The sequence below is a fragment of the Solanum verrucosum genome, unplaced genomic scaffold (genome assembly GCF_900185275.1).
Source record: "Solanum verrucosum unplaced genomic scaffold, falcon-dt-bn FXZP01000268.1, whole genome shotgun sequence".
Classification (NCBI taxonomy): domain Eukaryota; kingdom Viridiplantae; phylum Streptophyta; class Magnoliopsida; order Solanales; family Solanaceae; genus Solanum; species Solanum verrucosum.
The window spans coordinates 709,064-731,052 of record NW_026019957.1 but is presented as its reverse complement, the minus strand read 5'-3'; the positions used below and the strand labels follow the sequence as shown (position 1 = coordinate 731,052).

At 33.7% G+C, this 21,989-nt stretch overlaps 3 protein-coding genes and 1 non-coding gene across 4 annotated transcripts; 2 read left to right on the top strand and 2 right to left on the bottom strand.

The window, feature by feature from the left end:
* Positions 1–4,874: 4,874 nt before the first annotated feature.
* Positions 4,875–5,923, bottom strand: LOC125814731 (uncharacterized). The gene is made up of 2 exons (XM_049494193.1): positions 5,121–5,923; positions 4,875–5,076 (listed from the first exon to the last, which is right to left on the bottom strand). The coding sequence occupies exons 1-2, from the start codon at positions 5,921–5,923 to the stop codon at positions 4,875–4,877; spliced, it is 1,005 nt and encodes a 334-aa protein (XP_049350150.1).
* A 3,812-nt stretch (positions 5,924–9,735) lies between these two features.
* LOC125814518 (uncharacterized) lies at positions 9,736–10,484 on the top strand. Its single transcript, XM_049493970.1, has one exon. It carries the CDS (start codon positions 9,780–9,782, stop codon positions 10,482–10,484), a length of 705 nt encoding a protein of 234 aa, XP_049349927.1. The 5' UTR covers positions 9,736–9,779.
* Positions 10,485–11,152: 668 nt separating this feature from the next.
* Positions 11,153–11,236, top strand: TRNAL-CAA (transfer RNA leucine (anticodon CAA)). Its single transcript has one exon. It is a non-coding gene; the product is annotated as a tRNA-Leu (tRNA).
* A 542-nt stretch (positions 11,237–11,778) lies between these two features.
* On the bottom strand, positions 11,779–21,550 carry LOC125814506 (uncharacterized). Its single transcript, XM_049493959.1, has 12 exons — positions 21,333–21,550; positions 20,247–20,362; positions 18,372–18,401; positions 18,134–18,270; positions 16,721–16,900; positions 16,573–16,636; positions 16,363–16,470; positions 15,052–15,205; positions 14,176–14,265; positions 13,860–13,915; positions 12,730–12,787; positions 11,779–12,355 (listed from the first exon to the last, which is right to left on the bottom strand). The coding sequence occupies exons 1-12, from the start codon at positions 21,412–21,414 to the stop codon at positions 12,171–12,173; spliced, it is 1,260 nt and encodes a 419-aa protein (XP_049349916.1). The 5' UTR covers positions 21,415–21,550; the 3' UTR covers positions 11,779–12,170.
* Between the last annotated feature and the right edge of the window lie 439 nt (positions 21,551–21,989).

The window sequence follows — 21,989 nt, the reverse complement described above, 5'->3', positions numbered from 1 at the left end:
TTTGTTTATATTCTTAAAAATCTGTAACAAAATATCCCACTAAACTGTATTTTTCAACTATTGTGTCTTTTCCCTATTTTTACAAATGTTATAGCTTCCCCTATATGTTATATTATGAGAATAAATATCTTTTAAATTGTGAATATGTAATGGTTTTTCAATTAATTATTGTTATATTATAAAAATAAGTTTATTAATTGTGAAACATGCAACTGTTCTTTCATCAAATTTTCTCTAGATAGTAAAGTATTATGCAAAAGGTGATGAGTTTTCATCCTATTGAAAGGTGGAATCATTCTTCTTTTTATTAATTTTAATACTACATTTGTCCTTAATTACTTTGAAAAAAGTTGAAATTTTAGAAAATCTTGAGTTTTTTAATTCATCTACTTCATAATTAATAGGGGTAAAATGGTAAACTTATTATATCAATTATTGTTTTTTTAATAAATATGTTAATTTAAAAGTAGACAAGTATTAAGAACAGAGTGAGTAATTTATAAATTTTCAATTCATTTTACTTCTTCTTTGCCACTATATATACTTGCTTATTGAAAAGTATTGCTTGAAGCTGTATTTTTCTATTGGAAAATAAACTTCATCATTGAAAAATACGAAGCCTTTTGTCCTTCGTGTTATTATATAGTTACTTTTGGATACGTTGAATAGATATCAAAGCTATTACCATCGTATAAGGGGTATACATGCTCTAGTTTTTAGCTGATAGGGACACTAATATCCTAAAAGTATGACGAAGGATATCTGCATACCATTTACAATAGTTCGGGGGTAAATTTATCTTTTTTCCCTATAATTTTTATTTCTGAAATGAAATTTGTTTGTTTCCTCAAATACAAATCTGTTCACGAGTAATATACATGCACACTTACTCGGGAATCACACTTTTAAGTAACCCCATTAATTGATAATTTTTATGGACGGTATAGACAAATCATAGATAAATGTTATTTTTATGGGCGATATAAACAAATCATAGATAAATTTTATTATGCGAGGTGGGGTGGGGTTATTATGGGAGGTGGGGGTGGGAGAGTATAAATACAACGATTGCTAAAAGAAATTGATGGGTAATAAGTACTCTTTTACTATTGTAAATCAAGAGGAAAATATAAGAATACTAAACAATATAGGGAGAAAAAATAGTGATGAATAGTATAAATCTCTTCAAGTGTTATCTTTCACAAGGGTGAAGCATACTCTTTTATAGGATGAAGAAATCACTCGTTTACAATGTTAAGCAAATACGTTAGAAGCTCTTTAAGTGATACATTAAATGGGACATTACGTTAGGTGTAGATTGAAAAGAAACATCCATACAATGAAATGGATTTGTAACACTCCCCCTTGGATGTTTATAGATAATGTGCCTCGTTAAAACCTTACTAGGAAAAACCCAGTGGGAAAAAACCTAGTAAAAGAAAAAGAGTACACACATCTTGTAATACGCCTGGAGTGCTGCCTCATTAAAAATCTTACCAGGAAAATCCAACGGGACAAAACCTTGGTTAAGGGAAAAAGAGTACAACGCGTATTTTACTCCCCCTAATGAAAACTTTATTTGATATCTTGGAGACGACACATTTCAATCTCATATCTTTACTTCTCAAATGTTGACGTTGGCAATGTCTTAGTGAATAAATCTGCAAGATTATCACTCGAACGAATCTGTTGAACATTTATCTCACCATTTTGTTGAAGATCATGTGTGAAAAAGAACTTAGGTGAAATATGCTTTGTTCGGTCTCCTTTGATATATCCTCTCTTTAATTGAGCTATGCAAGCAGCATTATCTTCATACAATATTGTTGGAGTCTTTGTTTGCACAGAAAGATCGCATAATTGCAAAATGTGTTGAGTCATTGATCTCAACCATACACACTCTCGACTGGCTTCATGAATGGCTATTATCTCTGCATGATTTGAAGAAGTAGCAATTATTGTTTGCTTCATCGAACGCCATGATATAGATGTACCTCAATATGTGAATAAATAGCATGTCTGAGATCGAGCTTTATATGGGTCAGACAAATAGCCAGCATCTGCATAACCGATCATTTCTAACTTGGATGCATTAGAATACAACAATCTCATATCAATTGTTCCTTGAAGATAACTGAATATATGTTTAACATATTTTCAATGTCTTCTTGTTGGACATGAGCTGAATCTCGCCAATAAACTTACTGCAAAATGTTCAAGTCATCAACATAAACAGATATTATTACAAATTCAGATTTTGACCTTCGTATAAAAATACAAGGACAAATAGGGTCATTCTTATACCTTTTCTTTAGCAAGTATTCACTAAGACGATTATAACACATTCGCCCTGATTGTTTCAATCCATATAAGAATTTTTGAAGCTTTATTGAACAACTTTCTTTTGAATTTTTATATGCTTCAGGCACTTTGAGTGCTTCAGGGATTTTCATAAAAATATTATGGTTTAGTGAGCCATATAAATAGGCTATGACAACGTCCATTAGATGCATTTCAAGCGTTTCATGAACTGTCATATTTATTAGATACCTGAAGGTAATTGCATATACCACAAGAAAATACGTCTCCTCATAATCAATGTCAGGCCTTTGAGAAATTCCTTGTGCCACAAGTCTTGCTTTATGTCTTACGACTTTACCATTTTCATTGCGTTTTCTCACAAAAACCCATTTGTGCCCCACTGGCTTGACACATTCAGGTGTTCGGACTATTGGTCCAAAAACTTCACATTTTTCAAGTGAAGCCAATTCGATTTGAATTGCTTCCTTCCATTTTGACCAATCACTTCTCTGTCTGCATTCATTGACAGATCTTGGTTCTAAATCCTCATCTTGTTGCATTATTTCAACTGCAACATTATAGGCAAAAATATTATCCACCACAATATTATTTTGATTCCACATTTTTCTTGTCGAGACATAATTTGTAGAGATTTTCTCATTCTCATTAGTTACAGGTACATGGACCTTTTCTGTGGTGTCATAATTTATTATGTCTCGGAGCTTTTCATGAGCAATTGCCTTTATATTATGATCATCTTGATAATTTATTCCTTTCTTTTTTCGAGGATTTTTATCCTTGGAACCAATTGGTCTACCACGTTTTAAGCGTGGTCCAGACTCATTTGACTTAACATTTTGTCTTATCGGGACATCAATTCAAACTTAAGAATTAGCAGGTGGGACATATGATTTAGTAACCCGTGGAAGGTTAGTAAATGCATCCGGCAGGTGATTTGCAATAATCTGCAAATAAATTATCTTTTGAACTTCTTGCTCACATTGATTTGTCTGAGGGTCTAAATGAGACAGTGAAAGTGAATTCCAATCTATCTCATTTCCCAACTGCTTTTGTTCTCCCCCTAATGTTGGGTATACTGATTCATTAAAATGACAATCAGCAAACTTGCCGTAAATAATCTCCAGTTCTAGGTTTCAAATATTTTATAATAAAACGAGATTCATACCCAATATATATCCCCAACCTTCTTTGGGGACCCATCTTTGTGCGTTGTTGTGGAGCAATTGGAACATATACCGCACAACCAAAGATACTAAGATGGGAAATGTTTGGCTCCTGACCAAAAAACTAATTGTAATGGGGAGATGTCATGATAACTGGTTGGCCTTATGCGCACAAGTGTCGCTGCATGCAAAATAGCATGCCCCCAAATCGAAACATGCAACTTTGGCCTCATCAACAATGGTTTAGCTATCAATAAAGGCGTTTAATCAATGACTCTGCTAAACCATTTTGAGTATAAACATGTGCAACCGGATGTTCAACTGTTATTCCAGTGGACAAAGAATAATCATTAAATGTTTGAGATGAAAACTCATCAGCATTATCAAGACGAATTATTTTTATTGCTTAATATGGAAATTATGCTTTTAACCTTATTATTTGAGCCAACAACCTCGCAAAAGTCATATTGCGAGTTGATAATAAGCATACATGAGACTATCTTGTAGATGCATCTATCAAGACCATATAATATTTAAATGGTCCAGATGCAGGGTGAATATGCCCACATATATCACTCTGTATCCGCTCCAGAAATGCGGGAGATTCCCACTCCAACCTTAGTCGTTGATGGTTTGGAAACCAACTTTCCTTGTGAACAAGCAGCACACGAGAATTCCTTTGATTGAAGAACGTTTTGGTTCTCCAAAGTATGCCCATGTGAATTCTCAATTATTCTGCGTATCAAATTATAACCAGGATGGCCCAATCGGTCATGCCAAATGATAAAATCATTAAAACTAGTAAACCTTTTGTTTACTACGGCATGTGATTCAACCGTACTAATATTTGTATGGTACAACCCAGAAGAAAGTGCATGCAATTTTTCATGCACAGTTTTCTTCTTCGCATTTATCGTAGTAATATAAAGGTATTCCATTTTTCCTTCATTTGCAGTTTCAACATGATAGCCATTTTGGCGAATGACCTTGAAACTTAACAAGTTTTTTTGAAACTTACTACAATACAATGCATTATTAATTTCCAATAATGTTCCTCCAGGTAGTAATAAGGCTGCTCTTCCTGAGCCCTCAATCAACTTTGTACTACTGGATATTGTATTAACATATGCCTTATTCATAATCAAATGAGAGAAATATTTATTTTCTCTTAGTATTGTAAGAATTGTGGCACTGTCCAGAAGACACATATTTCTATTACTCATCTTGGATCCAACTGAAGACTGGGAAATTTTATTTATCTTCATAAAAATAAAAATACATAATAAGAAGTACGAAATTTAACAAAAGAAAATTTAAGTACATAAACTTTAAGTAAGACATTAAAAACGCATAACAACATTATTCATTTCCCAGTTCAATTATCAATCTTCAATTGTGATCCTCAAAGAAGTCTTCAGCTTCCAAATGTGTAATATCATCGAGCCCATCAATAACATCATCTTTCAATGCTAAACTTGCCTCAATATTCTCATCATATTTTTTAGAAGACCCTGCCTGAGCATCATCTTTGAGAGTCAAATGTGACTCTACTGGGGCATTAGAAGAGGAAGGACCACCTTTATTTCCTTTCCTTTTAAAGGAATTTTGATAAAACCTGACAAAATGCTCAGGTACCCGACATTCATTTTTTCAGTGACCTTTAAGGCCACAACGATGACAGTGATCACCTTTCCTTTTGACGGATTATTTTGAGAACCTATATTGTTCTCCCTTTTGTTATAACCGCCACCTCGACGATTATTATATCGTCTTTTGCCTTTGCCACGCCCACACACATTATCATGGCCCCGATTATTTTGTCTTATTTCAGACTGGCCGTGTGCCTCCGGTAATGGAGCACTTCCAACGGAACGGGCTTCATGATTTTTCATTAAAAGGTCATTATGTTGCTCAGCCACCAGAAGCCATGAGATTAATTCAGAGTATTTTTTAAAACCTTTTTCACGGTATTGCTGCTGTAATATCATATTGGATGCATGGAAAGTAGTTAGTGTCTTTTCCAACATGTCCTCATCTTTTATAACTTCCCCACGAAATTTTAATTGGGAAGTGATTCTAAATACAACAGAGTTATACTTAATTACGTTTTTATAATCTTGAAACCATAAGTGCATCCACTCATAACGAGCCCTTGGCAATACCGTTGCCTTGAGGTGGTCATATCTCCCTTTCAAACTTACCCACAATTCAAGTGAATCTTTCACTGTTAAGTATTCAACCTTCAGGTTTTCATCAAGATGATGATGAAGAAAAATCATAGCTTTCGCTTTATCCTGACTTAATACTTTATTTCCTTCTATTATACTATCACCAAGACCCTTAGCGGTAAGGTTAATTTCAGCATCAAGTACCCATGACAAATAGTTTTTTTTAGAAATGTCAAGTGCCACAAATTCAAGCTTTGGCAAATTCGACATGATGAAAACTATCATTAAATAGTTGAGTTAATAACATGATGTTGATATCTTTATAATAAAAGATAAATTAATGTTTCAAATGATTAGGAATTAGTATAAAATATATTATATATATGAACATGAAATGTTACGAAAAATCTAAACTCATAAAGTATGAAATGATAAATTTAATCTATGTTCTAATTATTTTACAATATTTATTACTAGTTTCAATATAGCTATTAACGTCAACTTTTATAAAATTTTCAAGTCATATTTAATATAATACTATTCTTATTTATGGCACACAAATATTTATCATAGATTTATGACAAGAAAATACTTACAAGTCTTGTAACTAGCATGTTATCATATTCCCTAATATTTAATTTAGAGTTATAAGTTAGTAGCATATAAACAACATAAAATATAAATCTGAAACGTATAACGTATTGATTATTATGTCTAGTAAAGTATCATAATAATACCTAAAATAAGTTATATAGATCAAAGATTTATGCAAGTCCTATTAGAGATGTTATAAACACATAAATGCATACTTGACTCTAAAAGAAAGTTGATTAACTTTTAGGAAAAAAGATAATTCCGAATTAAGTAGGTTTTAATTGGTTAGAGACTCGTGCTGATAACGTGTTGTAAAACAAGAAGAAAATATAAGAATACTAAACAATATAGGGAGACAAAATAGTGATAAAAAGTATAAATCTCTTCAAGTGTTATCTTTCACAAGGGTGAAGCATACCCTTTTATAGGATGAAGAAATCACTCGTTTACAATGTTAAGCAAATACGTTAAAAGCTCTTTAAGTGATACATTAAATGGGGCATTGTGTTAGGTGTAGATTGAAAAGAAACATCCACACAATTAAATGGATTTGTAACATTTACCTATATATATTTAAAGTTTTTGAGTTTGAGCCTCAATAATAGAATCGTCTTTAATATGACAGTTCTACCTCTCAAAACAAGAGTTTCTGACACAAATCTAAATTAATAAGACTCAAAACTAAGTATTGCACGCCGAGTAATGACTAATATATTTTACTTATTCGTATTAACTTATTAAAAAACTTTAAATCCACATTTGGGATCAAATATATTATATATATGTTAATTTTATTTCTTTTATCTCTCATTAACTCAATTTTTTTTTGCTATCAAGCGTTAATGGAAAAAGAATCCTAGGATGGAGAGGAAATAATAGCTTTTCTGTTTTTAAAGACTAATTCATGATTTTAGCCTTTTAATTTCAAATTTTGGAATTTTAAGTATTAAATTTATTGTGTTTGTAAAATTATAGGTTCAAACATAATAATTTTAATTAATTTTATGCTAAATTTATATATTGCATCAAAAATATTAAGTTCAAATGAACCCACGGCACCCCTACTACATTGGCTTTCTAGAAGAAAAGCACACCAAAAAATAGACTCTTGAGAATTGAAATTTGAATGAATTTTCAAAGGTACTCCTTGAATAAGATATGATTACATTCTAGGTCATCCGCATAATCAAAATAGACATGTTGAGAATTGAAGTAAGCAATCTTAATTGGACCAATGAGATAAAATTGTCTAATAAGTACTTTCTTTCATAGATGATTTTCCTCTAAGAAAAAATCTTTCAATAATAGTAAGTTTGTACTCTTTATTCTTTAGACAGATTAATGAAGTAACTGCTCTTACTTAATAAATTGTATTTTTTCAAGATTATGAACATCATAATTTATGAGGCTTATATGTAGATATTCATTAAATCGAATAACTTAATTTGTAAAAACTTTATTTTACTCCCTATATGTATAATTTATTTTTCTTATAAATAATTTCACAAATAGGTGGTAAAGTGAGAAAATCCCAATGCACCTTTTTAATGTGTAACTTATATGAGGCGGAATTGACATATAACTTATGAATCAAAATCAAAATCCTGACGGGTAGCTCAGCTGGTAAAGGCCTGGGACAAAGTCCTTCAGGTCGCCGGTTCGAGCCCCAGCAGGGCCACTGGAGGCATTACAAACCGGCCGCGTCTCCAGGGCCCCGTGGAACTAACCGTGGTGGACCCGCCTTGAAACAGCGGGACCCGGTGGGTACAGCTAGTCGGGTTCGCAAAGCGACGCCCGGAAACCACGGTAAAAAAAAAAAAAAAAAAAAATCAAAATCTGATAAGTTTTAAATCTGTAGTTATCTTAAGAAGTTTATTATTTTTGTATATATATTACTTTAAATCCAGTTACTTTTTAAAAAAATTATAATCATAAAATACATACACTTCAAATCATGGTTCATCATCTATTAATACTTAAAAATAGCGATTACATTTACATCATGAACCTAAATAGATTATATACTTAAAAATAGCGGTTACATTTACATCAAAGTTATTACTTTTGTTTATATAGTATTTTATTTTTGACTTCTTCGCATATTTACTTTTTTATTATTTGTTAATCTCTTGATAAAATTTCTAAACTCTAACACTAATTCACATTAAAGTATAGAAAGTCATGGCTACATAGTATGATAGAACGGCTAATAACAGGTGCTTCATATATTCTTTTTTAAGGTCCAAATAATCGGCTATAACGTGTGTATATATATATTCCTTTCTATTATTTTTAAAAAAATTGTGTTTTGATTACATTCTTTTAATCGAAGATTTGTCGAAAATAGTCTTTCTACTTAAAAAAAAAAGTATGTGTACATTCTATCCTTTTCGAACCTTATTTGTGGTACTACATCAAATATGTTATTGTTATTGTTGTTATTTGTTCTTATTTTGTATATTTCCACTTATTATTGGAGTCGTAGCATGTTAATTTTGACAATTAAGGGATTAAAATGTTATAATTTTCTAGTTTCTAGTATATAGCACACCACCTAGAATTTTCAAATCACTCAAGTCTTACCTTTTTTAATTTTAGTTGCATCAAAAGTCTGTAAGAGTAATTAATTAGTCTATTTCTTACCCATGTTATAAAGAAAGTTAATTAATTAATTAATTAATTCCAGTTTCATGGGCACAATTTTTTGAATAATTAATGAGAAAAAAAGTACAAGACCAGGTAAAAGTTTTGTTGTTGCTAGCTCTCCAATATTTTTTTCTTAGAAGTACTTTCTTATTGATAACTAATTTTGCATCTTCAAGTCAATATTTCATGATATGAATATGAATATAACAATAAGATACTCTTCTTTTTAAAAATAATTCTTCTTCTTTTTGGAGAAAGTCGATATTGTGCAACAACAAACCTCTTAAAAAAGTTATTCGAAAATTTGAGCTCCTTAACTTAGTGGCAATGAAAATTTTCTATTCATGAAGTTTTGATATACTATCTTCCGCTCAGAAATATAGCCTCTAACTACAAATTTATCTGAATCAACAACTTTTATACGAAATATAAACATATAAATATGTACTAATTAGATATAATCTTACATCTGAATCCACCTTTATTTTCACCACTCTAGCTTCGCTCATGCCATCACCTATATGTTGCAAAGATATATAGAAGCTTCAATATAGGATGCAATTATTATAATATAAATAAATCCATAATGTATTTTATTTTGGCAAATATGATAATAATTCACAAGGAGAAGCTTCCATGACTATTATATATATAATTATTAGTACTAAATATAATAAATTTATTATTTAAAAGGAAAAAAGACGATAAAAAAATTTCAACACAATTACATCACATGTCCCACATTAAGTCCATATTCAAAGTCGTGCTAACGCGGTTAATTTAATTAATACATACACTATAGTCATATAAATAATAAATGCATCCTTTCATATCATAGTACACAAAATAAAGTATCAATCTTCCAATTGATAAAATCTCTAAAAAAATGTCTCCACCACAATCTCCAAATTCATCTAGAGATCAAGTTCGTCCTTTGGCACCATCTCATCGTATACACATCGAAAATGAAGAAGGTGTTAATTACACGTCTACATCCAGTATACAGTTATCAAAGAAGCAACGTCGTAGGAGGAGGTGTATAAAATGTTGTGGTTGTTGTGGTATCACGACGATAATTATAGGTATCGTCATCTTGATCCTTGCTCTCACGGTTTTCAAGGTGAAAGATCCAACGATAAGGATGAACTCGATCCGATTCGAGGGGTTGAGTTCCCTTACTAGTAGTTCCAATCTTCAAACCAATATGAATATTACAGTTTCTGCTGATATGTCTATTAAAAATCCTAATGCGGTGTCGTTTAAGTTTAAGCCTGCGACTGCTAGTTTGATTTATAGCGATAGAATCATCGCGGAAGCCATGCTTCCACGAGGGTCTGCTAGGGCTCGACGGACGTTTAGTATGAACGTGAAAGTCATGGTTATGGTTGAAAAATTAATCGTGATTCCTCGATTAACGAGTGATTTGATAGCGGGGGAATTGCCGGTAAGTATGTCCACAAATATTAATGGAAAGGTTAATTTAGGTGTGATTAAGAAGAGTGTTGATATAAGGATGAATTGTAATATGGTGGTAGATTTACAAAGGCAAGATGTTAAGGATATTGAATGTGAGAGGAAAGTTTCTCTTTAGTTACGTGGATTCAGTGGTATTGATTTGATTTTGAAGCGTTTGTTTTTAGAATTAGAACATGTGATACTATAGTTGGAGCTGTGAAATTTTGACTATTATATATGGATAAGATATTTGAGTTTAATTATTATATTATGTAGTATACTTAGTTGAGATTATGATAGGAGTGATATATGTAAGGACTTTATCTTTTTTGTCTCCTATATACTGGGATTTAATTAATTGAGTGTTTTTTTAATTAGAAAGTACCAAATTATAACTTCCATTATTATAAACGGATTATATATTAGCATTAGTTCTGCATAAATATAAATATGCACTCAAAGAGACAAAAAAGGGAAACATTTGATTTTAAAATGATTGACAAGTGATATCAAAACCTCTAACTTATAAGGATGAAATAATTCCAACCATCTAACCACATTCTTTATGGTACACGAGTAATCTTGACTAATTCCTTATTTATACAACTTGTTATTTAATTACTTATCTTCTTTATTTGAGAAATTATTTCATGAAAAAGAACATATAGAAAAAAAAAGTCATATCCTTTTTCCTCAAAGTTTTTATCTTCTTTTTTATTATCTTTTCATTTAAAGAGATTTTACAAAAAGTCTTATATTTTGTATATGTTTTATACCTTAATCGAGATTAAACTTATCAATCTTGTCAGGATGGCCGAGTGGTCTAAGGCGCCAGACTCAAGTTCTGGTCTTCGTAAGAGGGCGTGGGTTCAAATCCCACTTCTGACAATTCTTTTCCTATTTTTATTTTATACTTTAATCAATTTCTCACAACTACAACTATTAATCTATTATATTTCGGTACAATCTTATAGTATCCGATATTTTTTGGCTCGACTAATGTTGATTCTTGTTGCAAAAGATCCATTAAAGAGGAAAGTGTTTGCTGTTTATGATTTTTCTATTAAAAACTTAACCAAAACCTCTATTACTAAAGGTGAAGAGATCTCGTTAACTTGGGTTGTCATAAGTTTTTTTATTTTTTTAAATAATTATCAGGTACTTGATTCGATAGGGAAAAGCGAGATAAACACTCCTTGCAAATAGTTGCTCCATTTCCAAGGACTTGAACCGAAACCTCTAGTCAAGTGTGTAGGGGTCTCTTTCATCCCACTATACCCTTTGAAGGTTTTGTCTTAATTCCTAGCTTTACGATTAAGAATGAAAGTATCTCATTCGTCCCACGGTACCGGTAGTATCTCGTACACAAGTCTGAAAATGTTTTTTAAACAAAAATATTTTCACCAAAATGAGAAAAACAACATCACTACTTTTGAACTAATGTAATTTTTCCTTAAACAAACTTCAAAATTGTTAAAACATATGCAAGCATTAATGGATATTTGTATTTCAGTTCTTCACAATATTGAAATGTGACCTAAGCTAATTGGAGCACATGGACAATCAGGATTCAGAAAGCCGACCCCAACCTGTTTGGGATCGAGTCATAATTGTTGTTGTATGCCTTCAACTAGCTAAGCTTATATTTAACAAAGAACTCAACTCGTGTTCCCGAGTTCTTCTAACTTGGACGAATGCAGCCATGTCATGAATTCACACTAAGCATCTCACCATGTTCTAGTGTATGTTGTGGTATTCCTCTTAGCTGAACTCGTGCATTAGAGATGTGATCGATAATAAGGGATTCTGGAAAGCAAAACAATTAGGCAATGTCGTTACTGTCTCCTTTCGACCTTTTACTTTTTTTCTTGGTCTTCAGTTTCTTGCTTCCGCTGTGTTCTTTTGATGCCTTCTTGCGTTTAACAGTCTTCTCTTCCTCTTCCTCTTCCTCTTCTTCCGTCTGTAATGTTTCATCTGTATCTTGTTGCTGAGGAGGTACCTGAGCTTCTGAACAAGCATAATGATAACTTACTGTTAGGATAGTTGGGCGTAAAACAAAAAATAAAGTCCCCATTCACGATAAATAGCAAATAAGAAGAAAAAAGAATAGTCATTCCATTTCGACAAAAGACCCACACTCAAGTTCCCTAGCTTTTGGTTTGCTATCTGATCATGATTTTCCTACCCCCAGAGGGGAAGGTACTTCCCTTTTGGGCCGATTGTGGGCGAGGAGTATTTTGAACCCCCAATGCCGTGGTTCATAGCCACAATGTCGGGGGTCCAAAGCTACAGGCTCCACTGGATCTGTTCCCAGAGTACCCTGAAAAGGAACTTTTTCTTTCGGCCATAAAAGAAGGCAAACAAGGAAACGAAAAGCATACCTCTTGTAGAGAATTTTGAATCGAATACAACACTGTTGAGATGCTGCTTCAAGAAAACCTGCATCCACATTTTAGCTGTTAAGTACTTGAGAGTCCTTTCTTCTACCGATTTAAGATAAATTAAGACGTGCATTCATCATTCATCAATTATGCATAATCACAAATCAGTTAAAGGTTGGCTATTTGAAATACGAATCCTTTGTTCATAGTTCAACTATTTTTATGCTGGCCCCTCGATCTACCCCAACCGTTACCATGGAAGAATAAATTCATTTCATTCTCTGTTATTAACAGCCAAAGATTCTAGCTTTTAAAAATACAAGGAATACTCATCCAAATTCACATTAAAGAATTTTTTTACTCCACACTCTTGATCCTAAATACTTCTTTTAAATCTACTTCGATATGTGTTGCTTGAGCCGAGGGTCTTTCGGAAGCAGCCTCTCTACCTCCACGAGGTAGGTTAGGTCTGCGTACACTCTACCCACCCTAGACTCCACCTGTGGGATTTCACAGGGTATGTGGTTGTTTTGTTGTACTCTTGATCCTAAATACATGACACTAGTGATGGGTAAGCAGCACATGTTAAACCTTGAATGTCTTTAAGCGCACCCGCTAAGTATTTCTTTGTAATATGCAAGAGGGAAGAAATAGATGTGTGTTGAAGCACATTAAGAATTGAACTCAATAATTATCATCACATTAGGCGGAAGGACTACGTCTAGGAAACGCCATATTGTGTTAGACAAAACAATTATCTTCACCAAAAGATGCACAAAGGAAGTGTTACGAATTCATGATTATTTTTGACAAAATTACAAAAGAATATCTAGAAACCTTACAAAAGCTCAGTTTAAATTTAGTCTAATGTGGAAGGACCGGAAATTGTAGTCTATACTTCTATATGGTATCTTGACTTTTTAAACTCAGACGGACCTAAGAGTTGAACCATCACAAAGAGACATCGTCATATTTGAGTTTAAGTTGAAAAATATTGAAATTCACTGAATTTTGAAAAGAGAGGATCATCAACAGTCACTCATTTCTCGAAGCAGTAGCTCAGAAATGTAGCTGTCTATTGGATTGTCCATTCAGTTCTTAAAAAGCTACAGTATAGATAAACAACATACCGCAGACAGAAGTTGTCGTGACTTGACATCCCAAATGCGTAAATAGCTGTCCAATCCTATTCAAGTTAATAGCTTGTGAGGAACAAAATAGAAGAAACATAACTTCAGTTCTATAAAGAGACGTGTGATCCAAAATTCCAGAGCTAAAACAATTTGAAAGAGGTTTAAAAAGCTTCAGATTTTCTATTATGAGATTATATCTTCATACAACAAATCTTAAGAAACATACATCGAGATCAAAACTGCTATATATACATGGACCTCCGACGAAGTGCATCACGATATAAAGAAGCCAACTGTGATTTTAAATACTCACCACATGAAGCTATAATTGGAAGCTCTGGATGCTTAACTATGGATCTTATACTTCCTGAACATTTCCCCAAGAAGGATCCCAAAAGTTTCCCTACAACAAAAAGATGCACTTGAAGCGTGAGATCCATAACAAAATGAATTAAATGAGTCTAGACATCTGAATCACTACATGAACTTACGAGTTTAACTATCATAAAGAACAAGAATCATGTCCAGGAGCGTGGGGAGGGTGGAGTGTATGGAGCGTGGGGAGGGTGGAGTGTATGCAGACCTTACCCCTACCTTTTGGGGTAGAGAGGCTATTTTCGATAGACCCTCAGATCAAAAAAAAATGTTTTCCAGAAAATGGTTTGAAAGAAATGCAAGAGTAAAAGCTAAGAACTAAAACAACAGCAGAAATTCATCAATAATACTGATAGACAATATCTTTGTCTGCGTGGAACTTCTTATGTGAAACTGAAATCATAACCTGCATTAGATATTCTTACACATGACGAGCTCATATACATACAAAGTACAGTGGTCAAGTTAACCACAAAATCTTATTCCTAGAAGAAACACAAGAATGAACTTATGTATTCTGTTCACCACGTACATACGTACATGAGTTGGCTTAGTTTCATAAACGACACAAGTTCCGTGCCAGAATCAAATGAGAGAACACACTTAGACTTGGATAGAAACAATGTGGTACATGCACAATCATAAATTTCTTATAGCAATATCTTCAATAATTTTTTAAAAGTCTGACTATTGGTTTAAGGATGTCTTGCACTTTTCAATGTACTCTTTTTCCTCAAATAATAAAGTATGATATATGAAGATTAGTATAACGAATAGCACAAACAACAATAACTATAGTGAGACAGCCGTTTACCTGTGCGGATGTCAAAAGAAGCAAGATCGCCAGACCCATTTCCTATGTATATCGTATGTCCATCTACATCCTCAGCCACAGCTTTAATAGGGGTCTCACGAAAATCAAATGAAACAACAGGCCTTCTCTGAGCAGAAATATCATAAAGACGCACCTACAAATTACCAAGTTGGTACAGACATAGTTTAATCAGCAATAATTTCTTTTGACAGGTAAATCAACAACAAATTTAAGACTCAAAATGAGTCATATCATAATAATTTGAGAAAACCTAATAAGGCTCCGCAGGTGAAGATACTTAACAGAACGGGTACATGTGGATCTTATATGGATCAATTTTAGTCTTTAATAGGCTGAAAGCAATTATGCTATTTAAACAAACCAATTGCAATTAAAAAGAATAGACTTCTTTCCATTAACTTCAAGATGTACCAACCGGCAACTGCTGAAAGGAGCAAAAGAGCATTCTAGCGTAAAAGATGGTACAACATTTTGGAATCTGAAGAAATCCAGACACTTTATATCTATGTAACCAGAAAACTTCTAGGGAATAAGAACAGTAGGATTTGCAAGGTGAGGATGTGGGCTGAAGTTCAAGATTAGCTGAGCCTGTTTATTTTGGCAGATTACACAAGGCAATTGAGTGGATCTCCACCCCCATTGAGACTTCTTTCCCACTGCTAGAGATTTGAGTGTACTAGTACTGGGTAAGAGTTAGGGTCTCAGTAGTTAATAATGAGATAAGAGGATGGTGGTTGGAATCAGGTAATGACACAGCACAAGTGGTTACCGATTCTGGAGCAAAAAAAATGGCAGCATGTAGGAAGAGAGAAATGAAAGGAAGGAAAATGGTTCAAATGGACTAGTAGGCTGGCCAAATTCATTTCAGAACTGAAATTGACTGGTGTAGAACATACGGAATTTTGTAGTGTTCCGACTTTTGAGAGCCGAAAGTTATAAGCACATCCAACACTTGAATCAGCTCACCTATTTGGCACCTTTATTGGGTTATTCTAGAACCCACCTCTCCTCCTCTCCATCTCCATCCACACACTACAAGAAAAAAGTGGCCTAAATTTTTCTTATGGCCTAAGAAATGCCAGATAATTTTTAGATGCGTTAGTCAAAAGGAACTATGAAGCCATTGCACCAAAGTGGCCTAAATTTCCTTGTAATTTTTATAAGGAAAACTACATGAAGCTCTTCTTAGAAAAAGGAACTATGAAGCCATTGCACCAAAATTACCCTCTTGATACAAAAGAAAAAAGATCATGCTTATTCTAGCCAACGAATTAGCTAAGAAAAAAATACCTGGTGACTATTAGTGCCTGCAACAAATTTGCGGTGATCATCTTTGCATAAGAAAGTTGCAGATGTAAACCAAGTTGGGGTGAATATGCCGAGGCTGTTTTTGGCTGGCTGGAATAAGGATGCAATGTGTCAAATTCTTGAAGTACAACTAAGAACAGTCATTATTTTGTTACACAGAAAAACACCAAAGAGAATGATGGTGAAACTCACAGATTTTGCAGACCAAACTTTAGCACACTGGTTCAGATCCCAGATATTAACCTCAACACCCTTCCTGTTATATCAAAAAAAGATTCATTAGCTTGCTATTCCCGCCATCAATGTTATATCCCAGAACCCTGTATTCACGATTACTCACCCACCAAACAGAGCATAGCTTTCATCTCCATCTACCTTAGAGCACAAAATACTGCCTGAACCACAAACATTCCACGTTGTTTGAGTACTTTCACCACCAGAATCTTCAAGTGATTTGGACATTTTAACATAAGTCATGTTTGCTTGTCCTTTGCTTGTGCATGTAAGCAGGTTGCATGACCTATACATGTATAAGAAAGAATATCAGAAAACAAGCCTAATTTAATCCGGGGAAAGTTCCTCATAAATGTATGCCAGATGTCCAAGCAAGCTTCATCTTCCAAGCCACATGGAGGCCAATACATTGCAAGCACACCACTCACAAAGCTAGTCACTAACCAGTAGTTAGTAACTATTTTCAAGCACAAAATGTTCCGATCACTACCATCAATAATGTGATACTATGGTTATGAAATGATAATCAGGTAACCATCAACTATATCTCTATCTTCTAGGCACAGTTCAGAAGTTTATTAACTACATTTGTGTAGGGATATTCATAAGAGGTTGCTCAGTTCATGGATAGCCAAAATGAGATAAGAGGGTATCAACTCTTATTCCATGTTAGGTTCATGTTTGGGCTGCATCACAGGAGTAATAAAACATCCACATTTGTCTCATATTCTGTCCCCCATAAGCTAGCCAAGGATCTTGCTAACATGCACTAACATCAGAAATAGCAATAACATTTGGCTAGTTTAAGGGAAGATAACCTGTTGCATTGTACTTTTTTTCCTCTTCCTCATATGTACAGCAAATAAAGACAACATGCTGTCCCTCGTTAGTATATATGGACATCACAACCACACCACATCCCATCTAAAAGCCAAACAATTTCAGGAATATGCCAATTCACGAGCAAATAGCACATAAATCAGGATAGTCTAGTAAGCATTTGAGAAAATAAGTATTTAAATATTTGAATCGCCAAGGAGAAGGGCCAAGATATTGAGCAACATTCTTTAATCCAAGTGCTGAACCTGATCTAGTTTGGCTTGAGATTCTTCATTGAGTGGTTCGTACTTACGACTTGGATAGTCGAGTTATGGCATCTTAATGTGTAAGAGATGTGTGTCCTAGTTCTTAGTATATCTGAATCAGGCGTGTCTGAGGTGCAATCGAGGCTTAGGCTGACGGGGTAGGGTGCGGGCCCCTAATTCTCAACCCCGACCTACACAAGTGGTCTTTCAACCCACATTTTGAAAAGTTCTGTTATGGAAGACTCTGCTGGGTAGAAGCCCGAATATCATTAAGAATAACCAGACCATTCAACTTGCCATTTGCACTCTGCTAGGGTGTAATCGTAGGAAGAGTCTAACAATATGTCTACTTCTACTAGTTGCTTATTCCATAAGATAACTAAGGTGATTAATTAGACATTTCCTGCTCATACTAAAGCAGGAAAAGATAATACCTTGATGATGAGCCCAATCTTTCTCCTTTGAATAAATGCAAACCAACAATAGAATTATCAGCCGATCCTGGATGATTTTGACTTTCAATTGAAATGGATGCACGAACATCTCCATTGACAGGACTAAGAACCTCAATCTGCAGTATAAAGCAGTAAGGGTGCAAAAATAAGGCTCAACACTCAAAAAAAAATACATGGCTTCATATTATCTTAACTTTGATCAAACATACAGCCTCACCTTGCCGCTTTTCCTTGCTACACCTAGTAGCTACAACAAACCAAAAGAAAAAAGTCAAATGCCTCATTTTGGAAGTACATTTATAGCAGCAAACACCCAAGGACTACACAACCACTTGAAGACAAATATCTAAGTTCATTATAATACCTTATACTGCATTTACACTGATTAAATATTTTCAAAAAATCCTTTATTACATCCATGCTAAATTTGAACTATGATTAGCAAGATAATTCACAGTGGCATGTTGAGTGGAATTTAACTTGCACAATTGAAAGACATGTTTACATACAGTAGAGTACGTAATATCCATAGTTCATGCGAGCTGTCGCTCCTAAAGTCCATTGTGAAGGAACAAAGGCATGAAAGGAATGATCTTTCTCTTTTCTACACATTTTTCTTTCTGGTTTGAGTGTTGAGTTAATGAAAGGAACTATTCATCCTGTTAAGTAGGAAGTAACATCAAAAGTCCAATGCTGAGAAATTGCCAAAGAAGATAGATGGTTTAGGCATCAGGGACTTAGCCTTGCACAATAAATATCTACTAATGAAGTGGTTATGGAGATGCACACATGAGGAGTAAAGCTTATGGAAGGAAGTTATGATTGCCAATCATGTAGCACTGAATCACTGGAGCTCAAAGATTTCAAGAGAACCATATGGGGGTTGGAGTCTGTAAAAGCATCTGCAATTTATGGGAGTTCTAACAATTCCATTATCTTGCAGTAGAAATGTAGAATATGGTCACCATATCAAATTCTGGAAGGGAAAGTGGTTGGGGAATACTCCTCTAATGACTGAAGACCCCAGCCTATTCCAGAAGCCAGTGAAACAGACTCAAAAATACACTAGAACAGAGAAGGGAATTCATGGAGCATCATCCTTAGAAGGAACATACTCCTCTAATAGCTGGTCAGTTTGCTAACTTCACAGTGTTACTACAACCTAGTGCCAGGTCAATTCAAATGGGGAGAAGCAAGAGAAAGAAGTTTTTGTAAAGGCAGCCTACTAATTGTCAGGTCCACAGAATCCAATCACAGACCACTGGCCATGGAAACCAATATGGAAAGTGAAATTACCTCCCAAGAAATGTTGCTTCAGCTGGACTGCCCTATATGAAGCATGTTTGACACAAGACGACTTAGTTGCATGGATGTATCAAATTGCAAAGAGATGTTGTATGTGCCTGAAGTATGCAGAATCACACAGGCACCTTTTCCTACAATGCTCAGTGGCATTAGACCTATGGAGCATGCTTATATCACTTTTTGGGCTTAGATGAATCATCCACAGAACATCGGGGATGCCTTTGAAAGTAGAAGCTGCTGGGAAGTTGATAGCATCATCAAGAAAATCTGAAAGATGATACCTGCTGCTATGTTTTGGAATATTTGGAATGAAAGGAATATAAGGTGCTTTGATGGGACATCAACTACCTACCAATCTTTTAAAGTTAGATGTCTCATGTATGTATATAGTTGGGCTTATCTGTCCCCTTTAGACTCCCTAGAAACTTTTTTGAACTCTGTTAGTTCCTTTACTCTAAATTGAAGATTTGTAGTGGAGCTAACAGTTACCCCATGTTTAGATATACTACTTTTGTAACTATTGAAATCTTTTACTTAATAAAAGAAAAAGAAGACCAACGCTGTGAATGAAAAGAACATCCATATCAGCTGAATAAATATTATACTGGAACATCCAATCAACTTTTGAAAACTTCACTATTTCTTTATTTTCATTGTGTGATCTTTTTCAATTAATAAAATAACTTCATTATTTCCTACTGCATTGAGTAAAGATTTTTTACTTACAATATCATAGGATATATGTGCAACAGAGACTACAGTAACTAAATTCACAGAGATAACTTACAGGGTCAAATTCACGGTCAACAAGTGACGCCGCAAGCACACACCTTGAAGCATCAGGTTCCCCCCATGTCTCCACCACCTTTGGAGCTTCCTTCTGTTCACCCTTAGCTTCAACAACTACACCAAGTTTTTTTTTTTTTATAAAAATAGAACTCTTAGTACTAAATTTCTAGCTAAAAAGGGGCCATATTTTTGTATAAGCCTTCATGGATAGAGTTACCCAGTACCCTATGAAATTAGTCAGATGCACACAAACTGGCCCCGACACCACAATTAAATATGGAAAAAAAGGACGGTCTTTGTATCTGAAAACCCAATTTTCAGCATAGATGCAAGATATTATTGCTACAATTACTAAAAAAGATAGAAAGAGAAAGAACAAACCTTCATTGAAAAACAATAGATTAAAATCTCAAATATTTACCTTAAATTATTCCAAGAACTACAATAGACCAAAACTCAAATCTTTACCTTCAATAACTACACCAAAAAAACTTTAAAAAAAAAAAAAAAAAAAAAAAAAGGACTCTTGGGGCTATTTGGTATGGGGATGGGATAGATAAAGTTAACTCATGGATTGGGATATCAGATGGGATAGCTTATTCCATCATTCTGGTACAAATAGTAGGATAAATAATTCCAGAACTAATTCATACCCCTAACAAAAAGCACAATAAAATAATCCTGCATTTTTTCCGAGATTATTATCCTCTATCCTTCACACCAAACGACCGCTTAGTACTAAAAAAACGATCTAGCTAAAAGAGGGACATCTTTCTGTCTAAGAAAGAGTAGATAGAGTTATCCGGTATCCAATATTTGTGTTTAGTACGAACATGGCCTTGTGCTAATGGCTGGTAGCATGTACTTGTGGAATTAGTCGAGGTGCAAACACCATGGTTATAAAAAAAACAAAAAGAGACAATCTTTATATGAGAAAACCCAAGTTTCAGCATATCAACAACTACAACTCAGTCCCAGATAAGTTAGTTTGAGCCATATGATTGTTGCTAACAATACTACTGGCAAGAAAAAAAAGAAGCAAACTTTGATTGAAAAAACAATAGATTAAAGCTCAAGTCTTTACCTTTAATAAGTCCAAGAATGTCAAACGTCAAAGCTCTAAGAGGAGGGCAACCAGAGCTCTCCACAGTAGTAGTACGAGGCATATTTTTGAATTAAAACCCACAAATTTCAATGCTTTGAAGAGATAAATAGAGACCTAAAAATGGATTTTGCAGAGAAATTCCAAAGCTTTTAAAGCAAAAGTTGCAGAAGAAGAGTTTAACGGCGCAGAAAAAAAGAAGAAGAAGGAGCTGCTGTACTATTGTTTTTGAAACTGGTGCAGGGTAAGGGACAAAATAGTAATTTGGGATTTAAGTTTTTTTTTTATATATATATAATTCAAAAATACTCTACATCCTCGTTTTGGTCTAAAAATACATTCATTATTAATTTTGGTTCAAAAATATTTTTCCTTTCACCTTTTCATCTAAAAATACTTTCGATCCAATTTAATTAAGTTAAAAAAATTACTAATTAATTCTTTTATTTGTTTTGAAAGAATAATTTTTTATTGTTCAAATTCTTAATATTTAGCTCATCTCAAAATATTTAAAACAATTAAGTCTAATTTAAAATGAAAGGAGGGATATCTTTGAACCAAAAAAAATGAAGAATATTTTTAGACCAAAAGATAGAAGTAGGGTATTTTTTTAAAAAAATCAATAGATTAAGGATATTT